At 36.3% G+C, this 13700-nt stretch overlaps 1 protein-coding gene across 2 annotated transcripts; it reads left to right on the top strand.

The window, feature by feature from the left end:
* Positions 1–409: 409 nt before the first annotated feature.
* Positions 410–3117, top strand: LOC123656414 (uncharacterized transporter slc-17.2-like). Of its 2 annotated transcripts, none has more exons than XM_045592104.1 (4): positions 410–499; positions 1261–1380; positions 2247–2404; positions 2910–3117. In XM_045592104.1, the coding sequence occupies exons 1-3, from the start codon at positions 482–484 to the stop codon at positions 2394–2396; spliced, it is 288 nt and encodes a 95-aa protein (XP_045448060.1). In that variant the 5' UTR covers positions 410–481; the 3' UTR covers positions 2397–2404; positions 2910–3117. The 2 variants fall into 2 exon arrangements, with proteins under 2 accessions (XP_045448060.1, XP_045448059.1); XM_045592103.1 differs by having other exon boundaries at positions 2609–3117.
* The last annotated feature ends 10583 nt before the right edge of the window (positions 3118–13700 follow it).

Below are 13700 nucleotides of genomic sequence, written 5' to 3'. Positions count from 1 at the left end.
CAAGGTATCACCCCAGTCGGAGTGCGGTAAATCAGAAAATTTCCTGTTTTGGGGATGATGGGGAACCCCATTACGATGAACATCTCGATTAGAAATAAATATTTATAAGAAAATTTTTGAAGCAACAAAATTGCTCTGAGCAGATGTCGAACAAGTTACCATATTACCCGACCTTTCATTTACCGTGAGTACTGGCATATGGTCTTGAAAAGGTTAGGTTACGATAAGCCGGCTCACATTTACAGAAGAAAATTAAAAATGCAGATCATTAGTTTCTACGACTACAACTTCCAAGTAGATTCTTCTTCTGCTTTATTTTCTCTTCACACATTGTTAGCACAGATTGTGATACAATAATAAATCATATATTTCTTTTTTAGCATGTTTCATACCAGGATCATGCTTGATCGCAGTTGCATTTACAAAGAATACTCTTTTTGCTGTCATCTGCTTTATCTTATTTTCGACAGCAAATACTGCAATGCATACAGGCTGGATGGTGAGTACAGCAACTTAGTTATTATCTGCTTTATTATCCCTTCTGGCTTGTTATTTTAAGTACTCCATACTTTAAATATGAGTATTATTGTTTATAATATTTCACTGTTTCAAAAGAAAAAATACATTATACATTTATTTTAAATATATTTGAAAGTATTTAGTTACCTTTTTGTTACTGTGTTCTTTCGTAGGTTTTTGAAAAAATAAACATGTTTCTTAAAGTATCAGACAAAGTTTAGAGTATTCTTAGTTTAAGACCTTATGTTGCGTTTTAACCGACTTAAAAAATAAGGAGGTTCTCAATTCGACTATTTTTTATGTATGTTACCTCAGAAGTTTTTACTTGATGAACCGATTTCGATGATTCTTTTTAATCGAAAGGTGTTTGTCATGTGGTCATATTAAATTTAATCGACATCAAACAAGCACTTTTTGACCAATATCTAGTAATGCGTATTGAGTTGACAATTTTTTGTAAACCTGCGTTGTATTGTACCTGATGACTTGTAACTAGGTGTATCGTAAGGATTTTAATGATTCTTATTTCAATCCAAAGCAACTGTTTTTTATGTGTTGATGTCATTTAAATTTGATCTGGTTCTGATGAGTACTTTATTAGTAATCTTTGATAATTCCTATATATTTGATTATTTTTTGACTACCTACGTTGTCAATGTAGTTGAAGTCAGTTTTTTTTTTCGTTTGCGAGCAAACACGATTATTTCTCAAATAGAAATTTAAATATTATTTAACTTTCAGGTAAATTACATGGACCTGTCGCCAAACTTCTGCGGTGCGCTGATGGCAACAGGCAATGGAATAACAGACGTTTTAGGTGTCATCTTGCCTGTAATAATATCTAATGTCGTAACAGATGTGGTAAGTTGATTTAAGTCTTCAATATTGTAAGTAAATAATGTTTCGACGAATCATATTTATATAATACGGATTCAATTCGTCACTGTCACGAGCTTCTGAAGCTGAATTCAGGAATTTCTCGCATACCTTATTAAATAAAATTGATGGATATCTAAAATTAAATAAATTACCCTGAGAAGATAATGCATATTCTAACAGATATATGGATCTTAGTCTTTATACAAATAATTATTTTCGGTCTGGTTGTTAGTCCTTGTAGTATGGGCTAACTGAGGTAGGGCACAGCAGGAAATTTCCTCCTCAAAATATAAATTCACATCATATAGAAGATCACAGCTAAATAACACTGTTTTAAAAGTTTTGTAACCCTCGACCGACCGATCGGTGTACGACAGGTGGCTGTGACAGTACTTTACCTGCCGCGTGCTCTGTGCGCAATCATCGGCAACATTTATTGTAAAATAGATAAAGGATATATATTGAAGAACAGTCTAATTTAGTATGTAAAATGTTTAGTGATGGGAATTCAGTTGTAAGTACAATATTATAAATAAAACAAATCGCAAAGTATCTGTAAACTGCTGGACACTTTTTGTATTTTACCCAAATTCATCACTACAGCCTATTGCAGTCCACTGCTGAACATAGGCCTCCACAAGTTCGCGCCAAAGATGGCGTGCACTCATTTGTGTTACCCATAGTCACCACGCTGGGCAGGCGGGTTGGTAACCCCAGAGCTGACTTTGTCGCACCAGAGACGCTGCTGCCCGTCTTCGGTCTGATTTACTGTTAATAATTTCTCATGTAAGTGACTGTATGTTTTTAATGAGAAATAAACATTCTATAAACACAACTTTGAATTTCAGACAAATCAGTATCAATGGCGAGTCGTAATGTTAATTTTGGCTGGTTTTACATTTATCGGTAACATAATCTTCATCTTGTTCATGTCAACTGAAATTCAACCATGGAACACAGGTGATGGTGAAAAAGAGACCAAGAAAATTGAAGATTAGCTATTAGAGTAAGTATTACCAACATTCTTGTTGATCTCTTTCCTACGTTGAGAAAGAGGTCTATGAAGTGAAATATCACAGGCTGCATCATATTGCCAAGTTGTGATCCTTGGTCAATATCAAATCAAATCCATTTAATATTTCTACGATAATAATGATAATAATTATTTGCAAGTAAATGAAAAGTAACCGACTTTAATTTATTTCGACAGGAAATAAAATAAGAAGTGAAGTAATAACATGAAAAATTCTCATTCAGATCACAATCAAATTAGAATAGAACCATATGACAAGCATCGGCTTAAAGGTACACCCAGGAATAAGTAATGTGATAAAACATAAAAAATACTGTCGACTTGAGAACATCCTGCTTTCTTCGAAGTCAGCCAATAATTTGTTGCCAGTATGAAAAATACAGTGAACAATATTATAAAATTGAACCGTTTAAAGTTTAAGTGGTGAGCAAATTACAGCAAGAAAGTCTTTCAGCCTCTCCTTTGGTCCACATTTCAGATATTTTAAACTTACTGTAAGTAACTCGAAAATCTCACTAGAAAATACAGAAGCTGGTTAGTAATATATTCTTTTATAGTGGAGAACCGCCTTTTGCATGAAATTTTTTGTCATTGTTCGCTTGGTATATCGAGATATACCAAGCACTGACTTGTATATATGTATATTTTAATGAGCTTAAGTTAGATTTATAATAAATGTATAAATAAAGTGTTATCTATACAATCTGAGTGTATTATTTTCTAATTTTAATAAATGTTATTGATTTTTCTTATAAAACACTAGCTTTAGAACACTATCTGTTACTACAAAATATGTATCATCGGAATATAAATTACAAGAGAGTAATTAAAACCAAAATTACCTGACTGGCTATTCTAAGACTGCTGTAGGGAACAGCAGGAAATTTCCTGCTCCAAATATGGAGCAGCCCGACTTTGGTAGTACCTCGATTTTGCAGAAAATCACAGCTAAATAATACTGCTTTCAAGCAGTGTTGTGTTCCTGTTAGGTGACCAGAGATCCTGGGGGGAATTTGGGATAGGGTCGGAAACGCGCTTGCAATGCCGGTGTTGCAGACGTCTATAAGCTACGGTAATTGCTTACCATCAGGTGAGCTGTATACTTGTCTGCTGACTTGATTATATAATAAAATAATTTTTAACAAAAAAAAACCGACTTCAAAAAGGAAACTAAAAAGTGAAAAATAAATATACCTAGTACAAAGTAATTCGTATTTTGATTTAGTTAATCAGAAATGATTAAATAAATATTTTATAATTTTGAAGTCGGTGCCAAGTAAAACAATAACTACTCTAGTATCTACTCGTAAGTTGTACTCAGTTTTCTTTCATAATTTGTTTCATTGACTATTAGGTTGAATACTGTTATTATTCTGTTATTGTTTTGACATATCTAATAATATTTTTTGTACTTGTTTGTTGTGTGTGTATTGTTTGTATTTCTTATTGTAGCCAGTTTGTTGTAGTATTTACTTGGCACCAACTTCAAAATTATAAAATATTTATTTAATCATTTCTGATTAACTAAATCAAAATATCAGTCATCAGACCCTAATTAAATTTAAAAAGGACCTCAAGATGAGCATCAGTTTTCGAGTAAAGTAAGTATGATCAAAATCGATATACCTATGGAAAAGTTATGCAGTAAAATACAATGTAGGTCGACAAAAAAATAGTCAAGTAAATACCCATTATTAGATATAACTCGAGCAGTACTTGTTAGATCACAATTAAAATTAAATGGGATCACGTGACCTTTCGGTAAAAAAAAAAACATCGAAATAATTATGTCCACCCAGTCGAAATTTCTGAGGTAAAATACATTAAAAAAAACAATCGAATTGAGAACCTCTTTTTTAGGAAGTCGGTTAAAAAGCTATCAATCTGTGGATTACACTGGCATTTGCTGTTCGTTATTACGAATCAATTGCCATTAAATGTCGCTTGTTACTTAAACTTAATGGAAAAGCAATTAATATTTCTATGAAAGAATTGAATATTCGTATCACGGAGTAATTGAATCTTAATTTTTAATGAAATAAAATATTGATATCATATTTAATAATAATTTTAATATCTTTACATTTATCTTTTTATAATACACGATGAACCTAATACTACGTACTTCGTGCAACATATTATATATATACATATATATATAAAATTCTCGTGACACAATGTTAGTTATGACCGATTTTATGTAATTTTGTGTGCCTATCAGGTAGGTCTGAGAATCGGCCAACATCTATTTTTTATACCCCTAAGTAATAACCCCTTATTACTTAGGGGTAAGGGGTTAGGGTTAAGCCCTTATAAGGGGCTTATAATATATATGACAAAGCAACGTTTACGGGGTCAGCTAGTAATCTATCTTATTGTTATAGTGTTAATTTTTGTAGCTATTTAGACAGTTGATCTGATCGTATAAACTCTAGTCGTGCGTCGGAGATGACACACACAATTTTTTTTGTCCATACTTTGGGTAATTCATATTACCATATATAAACTGCAATTTTTTTTTAAATAAATATTAGTTTTTAGTTATTATATGGAAAATATCATTCATTAACACATATTCTATTTTTATTTTTAATTCTGGAGTATTAAGATAAAATTGCAAGTAGAAACACACTGAATTAATTTGATAGCAATTTAAATTCAACGCCTTGCGTTCTTAAGAGCAATTTTGCTAACTATTTTATTTGCTTTTAGTTAATTGTATTGAATATTTCTTTTATGAAAAAAATATACTACGCTGCATACGTGCTTCATACACACAACACACATGCCTTCGCAAACGCACCCTCACACCAAGACGTACATAGTACACGCACACTAACTCTCATAATAACACATAGTGCATTCTATATTCCATATATTTATAGGGTAGTAGAAAGGACTATATATAATATATTTTTTTCTATTTATATAGCCTCTTAATCCTCCCTTAATTAGGTGAATGGAGTCACAGCTATTTCAAATTGAATTTTTTTTTATATCTTTGAGAGTTTTGAACGCGCCCGCCCTCTCTCTAGCTTCCTTACTCCTCTCGGGGTAGGCAAAGCAGTCGCTTCCAGAACATCGAAGCATACGCGTATTACGCACTTAGCTCTTGGCTAAGCCAAAACTTTGTAGTTTAAGAGAAGTTTGTTATTTTTTGGTTAAATTTGAAGTCAAGGTTACATTTTATATTTTTTATAAACCACACATTGTTTTATTTATGTCTTTCACTACTTTCTCAATTTTTTTCGTGGTCACTCAAGACCCCATACGGCTAATTGGGTGATTTTCCTAATGCGCCTAATGAAGGGTTAAGTGATATAGGACGTTTTGTTTTCTATATAAATAAATTAATCTATTTTCAGATCGTGACATGCTTGATTACTGTAGTATAAATAGTACCTCGCATTACAAATTTAACTTATCTCACGTTAGACTAGAAGTCAATAGCTGCACCTTGAAGATTTGATAGCTGTGTTTATATATGATAATACAAAAGTCAAAGTCTAATAAATTAGATGTAGCAGATGTTACAGTTACACAAAACTAATTAAATTATACAACTAAATCTTCTTCATTAAGCGCAATTAATTTCTGAAAACGGCGTCAAAGATCTCTTGAGTTTATTGCCACCAAACAGATAGACATACGAACAGACACGACGGGGAACTTGGTCTTTTAATAAATAGCAATAGCTACGTGGTTCATTGATCAATTGTCCAATGTAAGTTTCACACTGTTACAAATATTTTTAATAAAATAATAATTACTTAAGACTATAATTTGAAAGTTGTGCAGTTAATTGAATAATAATGATTTTGATCGTTGTAGCGCAATACCTTTAAGTTTATTCTTTATTTAATGTCTATCTAACAGTGAGAACTTGTAATTGGCCTTTTTGTAGTAATTCCAAAACTATTATATACTTGTCTAGCCCTAAGTTTTCCTAAAAATAATATAAAAATAATTTTAAAAAAATAAAAAAAAAATCAACCTGTAACACTGCTAGGTTCATAGCTGTATAGGCCCTCTTTCTCCAAGTAGGAGACTAACCACGCTGTTTTTTTTTATTTTTTTTCCCTACGCCTCCGAGTTTTATGTTTCGGAGTCCTTATTAACAATTGGTAGTTTGTGTCTAGGTCTCTTTTATCATACTTCTCGCTTTTAATCCATTACACTATCATTCCGCATTCCAGTTTCTTCTTTTATCCATCCCCATTCATTCACTGTGGGGTATTTCCCCTCATCAAATTAAATTGTCATTTATATTTAGTTCTTATTCTATTTCAATTTTAAATATAAAAAAAAGAAATATTAAACTTTAAATCTAGTCCTCTTTTACCATACATCACGCTTTTAGTCGGTTACACTATCATTCCGCATACCAATTTCGTCTTTCATCCATTCACATTCATTCATTTTGGGTTATTACCCACAAGTACAAAAAGCAAGCCTATTTACAGTGTGTAGCGCTAAGCTAAGTGGAGCGGGGAGGGAGTTAATATTATTATATTTTATTTTATTATTTAATCTTTAACATTTTCTAATTACATTTCTAACTAATCTACATTTCTAATTACATTTAATTACCTCGCTTACACTTATGACTATAAAACTAAATCTAAATTTACAAAATTAACTTCGAGCTATTCCTTATATTATGTATCCTTCGCTATTATGTTGTCTTAAATATTATATACAATATTTACACAACATAATTTTCTAATTTTTGTTCCTATTGTTTACCCTTATTGCAGCATTTTTACAAAACTGCAGGAACAGCTCTCTAGCATTTGTGTTTTCTAGCAGTTTTGGCAAGGTATTTTTAGTCAATTTTGCTCCCAACCGACTTTCAAGACGCAGTCTCTCGTATTCTATGGTTGGGCAGTCCAGGAGGACGTGGAGGACAGATTCCGAACACTTAGGGTCGCAGACGCACGACGGACTCTCCTTGCACTTGAAGCGGTACAAGTACTCGGAGAAACCGCCGTGCCCCGTCAACACCTGAGTGACAAACCTGTCCACCTTTATTTTACCTATGATCCTGTGTGCGGCCGTCGCGTCAGGGAAGAAGACCCTGGTGACGTCAGCCGTTTCGCCGGCCCGATACCGCTGGTTCCATTCGTTAAGTGATTGCATGCGAATGCTCCGCTTGATGAACGAAACCGGGCAGCTGTCGTAGTCAAACGTGGCTCCTTGGCCAGATGGTCGGCACGCTCGTTCCCCTCTAGCCCTGCGTGGGCTTTGATCCAGAACAATTCTATATGTTTGTCCCGGAGCAGAGCCCTTCGCAGGTGTTCCCTCGCCTCTACGGCCAGGGGATGGAGGGCTTTTGGATTCTTGAGTGTGAGCAGTGCCGACAGGGAGTCAGAGTATATCCCGACTGATCCGGCCAAGTTATCTGCGGCCATCCGCGCCGCCCGGCATATCGCCAAGAGTTCCGCCTGGTACACCGTGCAATAGGACGGCAAAGCAAGCTTGAGGGTTCTAGCTTCGGCGGCGCCAGTCCATACGGACAGGACCGCCCCACCTTGCCCTCAATCTTGCTGCCGTCCGTAAAGATGTTGACTTCGTGTTCGCTATGTGCGGTAAACTGTTCTTGGTAGACCAGGCACTTGAACTCGAGGTCGATATGACAGGCGGGATGCGGAGACCGCAGAGCCGAGGACATCCGCTCCACCTCCCGATCCCCTATCACCCGCTGAGGTACCCCCCTCCGCGCCTCGTATAAAGTCGCCGCTTCGCGAACACGAAGGTCGAGGGGGAGTATCCCAGCGAGCAACAATGCCGAGTTCAGGGAGGTGGTTCGGTATGCCCTACACAGCTTCTGCGCGAAGCCCCGCTGGACCACGTTCAGCTGCTTACGGACACCGAGCTTGTCCACGGCCGGCGCCCAAACGGCAGCCGCATACAAGATCACGGGCTCAACCACCGCTCTGTAAATAGTGCGGATAACTTCGGGATGGAGACCCCAGCTGGTCTTAGCCGCACGGGCCAGCTGGTGGTAAAAGGCGAGCGCGCGCCTGCAGACGTTCGCGACGTGGGCGTTGAAGGTCAATTTGTGGTCTATGACGACCCCCAGCAGCTTGATTTCGTGCGACAATGTCAACCCCGCCCATGCGGAGACGTGGGGTGTCATACTTCAGTTTGCGCGTCACAACCATAGCATTGGTCTTGTGAGGCGCAAACCGAAGCTTATTAGACTGGCCCCACGCCCCCACACGTTCAAGGGCGGCATTGGCCCGCCGCTCGATCTCGAGGCCCGTCTCACCCTCAAACACCAACACAACATCGTCCGCGAAGGCCTGCGCGTAATCGCCTTTGGCCTCCATCTCCCGAAGCAGTGGATCCAAGAGCAGATTCCACAATATCGGCCCACCGATAGACCCCTGCACGCAGCCCTTCCCAGTGTCTCTTATGTGCTCCTCCCCCAAGTACCTCGCCCTGGCACGCCTGTCGCTCAGGTAACTGCCCAGAAGCCTCCGGATGTTATTGGGGCACTTTTCCTCAGCCAGTCTGGCTCTAATCTTGGGCCACCAAGCGTTGTCGAAGGCACCCTCTATATCCAGCGATACTAGTACGACCATCCTCTTCCTCTCCAGATTGTGTCTGATGTGTTTCACCAGGGTGTAGAGGGCGTCCTCGGTGCTTCGCTGTGGCATGAACCCAAACTGGCGAGTACTGAGCTTGGGTACTAGGTGATATTGTAGCCTGGCGACGAGCATCTTCTCCAAGATTTTCCCAAGCACCGGAAGGAGCCCGATTGGACGGTATGATTTTGGGGTTGTGTAAGTGTCCTTACCCGGTTTCCGGAGGAAGATCTAACCACGCTGTTACCTTGTGGGTTGGCGGATATATTCCCTACTATAAGTAACGATCACTATTGGGTGTCTAATAATTTTAGTAAAGGAAATAAATATTTGTGCCAATACAAATATTCGCCATCGGTGCGTGCCATTTTGGTACCTACTATATTAGGCACTAAAATGGCACGCGCGCCGCTTGACCGGAGCGGCCGTCAATAATTACGTGGAATAATTAAATAATTTCAACTAATTCATAAAATACCTACGGGTAATTCGTTACATATATAAATGCCCTAGCTGACCTGGCGAACTTCGTACCGCCTTAATTTTTCTGAGATACAATGACTGATCTTTCAGGTTGGATCAAACTACACACGTTGTGCAAATTTGATCAAAATCGGTTAAATAGTTTACGAGTCCATCGCGGACAAACAACGTGATACGTACCTAATTTATATGTCGCCGCGGATGCTAATTGTACTTCAATATACAAGCTTTGATTGAAATATAAAATTATGTTTGTAATTTATTACGTTACGATTAAATGTTTAATAGTTGTAATTAATGAACGACGTCTTAGTGAATTGATTATCTGAAGAAGAAGTTACAATTAACTTCTTGAAGTAAGTACCTGTTTAGTCCCCATTTGTTTTTATGTAATACTTTTGCTGTTTAAATTGCTGAATGATTAACGCTAAAATATTTTAGAAGTCAATTTTATTCGTTTGTACTTTGATTTATTCGTCTAATAATTTAATTTAATATTGTAACGATCCTAATGCGTGATGCGTGTACTCCGTCGACCAATAGGAACGCAGTATGACAATGTCTTCATGTAACGTTTATTGGCGGGAAATCGAGTTGACGTAAGCGTGTTTGGATCGGTAAAGGAGGCAAATTCATTTTGTTATTAGCTAGCGAAAGATAGCCTTTGTCTCGTAGGGTCTCTCTGTCAATTTTCTACCTTATATCTTGAAATTTTAAAATAATTTGTGAAGCTCTTGTTAAAAGTTAAAATTTAAGAAATTACATTTATTTTAATACTATTTTAGTTAATTGTTTTTATGTGACGGTAGTTTAAAAATAAATTATAAATCTACCATTGAAATCTATTTTTGTGGTAAATTATAAATAAAATTCTGGTATAATTAAATCTTTATTTTTTATTTTGCTTTCGCTTTTAATTTCGAGTCATGGATAGTTATAGCAGAACCGTAGACCTAGCTGTGGTCGACAGTTATGCCATTTTTTGAAAATGTTTATGACCCAGCAAATCTGATGTATATAATAAGATGTCTAAGGTGGCTCGTCTGTTTATTTTATTTTATATCTATTTTGTGCATAAACACAAACGCATCAAACGGTTCATATTTACCTAAGTACATTTTATTAGGCAGAAACTAGGTTAGAAATGATTCGGAGTTAGTGACTCAAATGAAAATGTCGGCTACAGAATATATCAAGCTCCCTTTAGAGGAAAAAAAATGCGGTAAGTCAGAAAAAAGCACAAAAAAATTAAATTTTATAAAAAAAAATTAACGCACTTAATTTTGTCATTAGTTGTTTTATTATTCATCAATGGTACAGTAATCATTTTAGTTATAAAGTTAAAGTTCGGTTTCATATTGTTGAATTGAATTAAAAGTGCTAACTTAAATCCATCAAGGCTTAAAATAATAATGTAAGTAAATTTAAATTATATTTAAATATTTCGTTAAAAAACAAGACAAGTAGAGACTCCAAACTCCCCTCCCCCACTCTCTTCCCGTGGGTGTCGTAAGAGGCAACTAAGGGATTTCACCGTTCCATTACCACCTTGGAACTTATAAGGCCGACCGCTGGCGAGATAACTATCCAACTGCTGCTTTTCAAATACAAAGTCCGAATACGGGCAGCAGTGTCTTCGGTGCAACAAAGCCAGCCCTGCAATCACCAACCTGCCTGTCCAGTTCCAACACACGAGTCCAACACATGAGTTCGCGCTATAATGTCTGGCGCGAAATCGGGGAGGCCTATGTCCAGCAGTTTACTGCAGTAGGCTGAAGTGATGTTTGACTACTCTGCATCTACACTTCATTAGAGACGTTTGACAATTTAATATGCCTGCTCGCAAATGAAAAAAAACTGACTTCAATTTACACTGACAAGTAATACAGCGCAGTTTGTCGATAGTCAACAATAATTAGCTAAATACGCATTATTAAAAATAACTCAAAAAGTACTTGTCTCATCATCATCATTTCAGCCTATCTCAGTTCACTGCTGGACATAGGCCTCCACAAGCTCGTGCCATAAATAGCCTGGACTTACGTGCTTTGTTACCAGGCTGGGCAGACGAGTTGGTGACCGCAGGGCTGTCTTTGTCTGCTGCCCGTCTTCGGCCTGTGTAATTCAAAGCTAGCAGTTGGATGGCTATCCCGCCATCGATCGACTTTTTAAGTTCCAAGATGGTATTGGAATTGTGGAACTGAACTTGTCTGATCTCGACCAAATTCTAATGGAACTACATGACAAGCACCAACTTTTGATTAAAGAAAGAATCATCAAAATCTGGTAACCATGTATAAGATAACTAACACACGTAAATAAATACACTGGAATTCGGAAACTCCTCTTTTATTAATCTACTAAAAAGGTGTTTAAACTATTATAGTCTCTAGATAAAATAAATAAACCAAATATTAATATCTCAAAAGTCTCAATCCATAAAGGTTTGTAGAGCGCAAATTTTTGTCACTCATTGACGTCTTATATTTAATAAACGAATTTACGAACGTTATCGCAGTTACGAAGGTGTAGTAAATGCAGATATTTATTTATTTACGGTTGCATTTAGCTAATATTTACACACGAATTAAATTAACTATTTGTGCAATACTTTTGCGTCTACACATTGAGTTTACAAAGGATTATTTCAAAATGTTACAACTATTAATAGTAATGTGATGTAATATGAGATGTTTTACTAAATAAGAAAGTTTTCAAACTAGGGAATGACAGGTTGAAATTCGTTGATACAGTTTGAGCGTTCTGCTGGCAATATTGCGTGAAATGTTTTTGTATACGACTAGGTCGTCAAACAGGTCTATCTCTCTTGTATCCTAAAACGCATTGCTAGACAATGCAATGTCTTCTTGGCTTCCAATTTACTTGTTAGTTTTGGTTGCGAAATCATCTTCTAACATCAACGTAAGGCTGCCTCACCCTTTAATATAACATTGTGTAATGACACTCAAGTATAAGCCTATACATTTAATCGATAAATGCCTACTTATAAAGTAAAGTAGAATGAACAATTGTGAATTTCAATTAAAGTGCTTTTTTTATTTACGGGTGATATCCAGGACGCCCGGGTAGGCACTCCTAGACCGTATGTCGGCTTCAGCACTTGGGTATGCAATACCGACCAAACCCCTACGGGAGTCTTTAGCCGCTTTAATCGGAGGGTCCCGGATCTGCAGGCAACAGGATCCCTCCAGCGAATTTAAAGTGCTCGTAGCAATATAATTAACCATACAACTTAATTTTAGGTCCCGATCCAGAAGGAGAACCTGTCAACTATGGCTTAGGAGTCCGCCATGTACAAGCATTTCTTTACTTTATATGTCTGATGCTCGGTTTCGTAGCGAGTGGTCATATGGGAGTAACAATTGTGGCAATGACTATAGTTGGTGATAAAACTGACCCAACAGATCCGGACATTCATACCAATGGTCAATTTAGAAATTCGGAATCGATTGAGAGCATCAGTGAAAATAATACTTTCATGCATAATAGAAATGGTTTTATGGACATATACAAAGTGAGTACAATATACATCTCTGTAACTTGAAAAGAATCTATTGTAAGTCTTACTACAAAATTTTTATTTATTAAATTTTAAAATAGGCAATTTATTTATTTATTCATAAGGAATGGTACACAAAACAGAAAAAGTTATAAAAGAAAGGAAATGCAGTAAAATATTAAGGCCAATTACGCTCATCCATCCATTTAGAAATTAAGTAGAACAAACGTGCAAATAAAAAAAAAGGAAAAACAACACGACAAACTCTACAAATTATGTCAATATGAGGAAACATTTACTATCAAAATATACACCAAAATCACGGCCCATCTTCGTTCTGCTAATCTCAACACCATTAAAATTATATTTAATCACAACAGGATTTTTTTAACAATAAAATTAATACATAGATTATTTATAAAAAAAAATAATAACATTAATATTATTTTTTATATAGAAATCAAGGTTGCTGGGATAACGCTGTAATCGCTTAAAATTTTTCATCAGCATTGAATAAGTGTTTTAAGCTTACAATGTCCGTAGCTATCTCATAAATATGGAAAAGAGGACCTCTCATTTTTTTTTAGGGGAATTAAGATATTTTTTGGTGAATTATGTTTTATGCGGTGTTATTTCACAATGTGGGAATAGTTGTAAATCACCAAAATAACTAACG

This window comes from Melitaea cinxia, chromosome 9 (assembly GCF_905220565.1).
Source record: "Melitaea cinxia chromosome 9, ilMelCinx1.1, whole genome shotgun sequence".
Classification (NCBI taxonomy): Eukaryota; Metazoa; Arthropoda; class Insecta; order Lepidoptera; family Nymphalidae; genus Melitaea; species Melitaea cinxia.
This window is presented reverse-complemented; position numbering and strand designations above follow the sequence as displayed.

Coding starts and splice junctions, on each gene's coding strand:
- LOC123656414 (XM_045592104.1), top strand. Junction 1,381..2,246: donor CTAATGTCGTAACAGATGTG/GTAAGTTGATTT, acceptor TTTGAATTTCAG/ACAAATCAGTATCAATGGCG.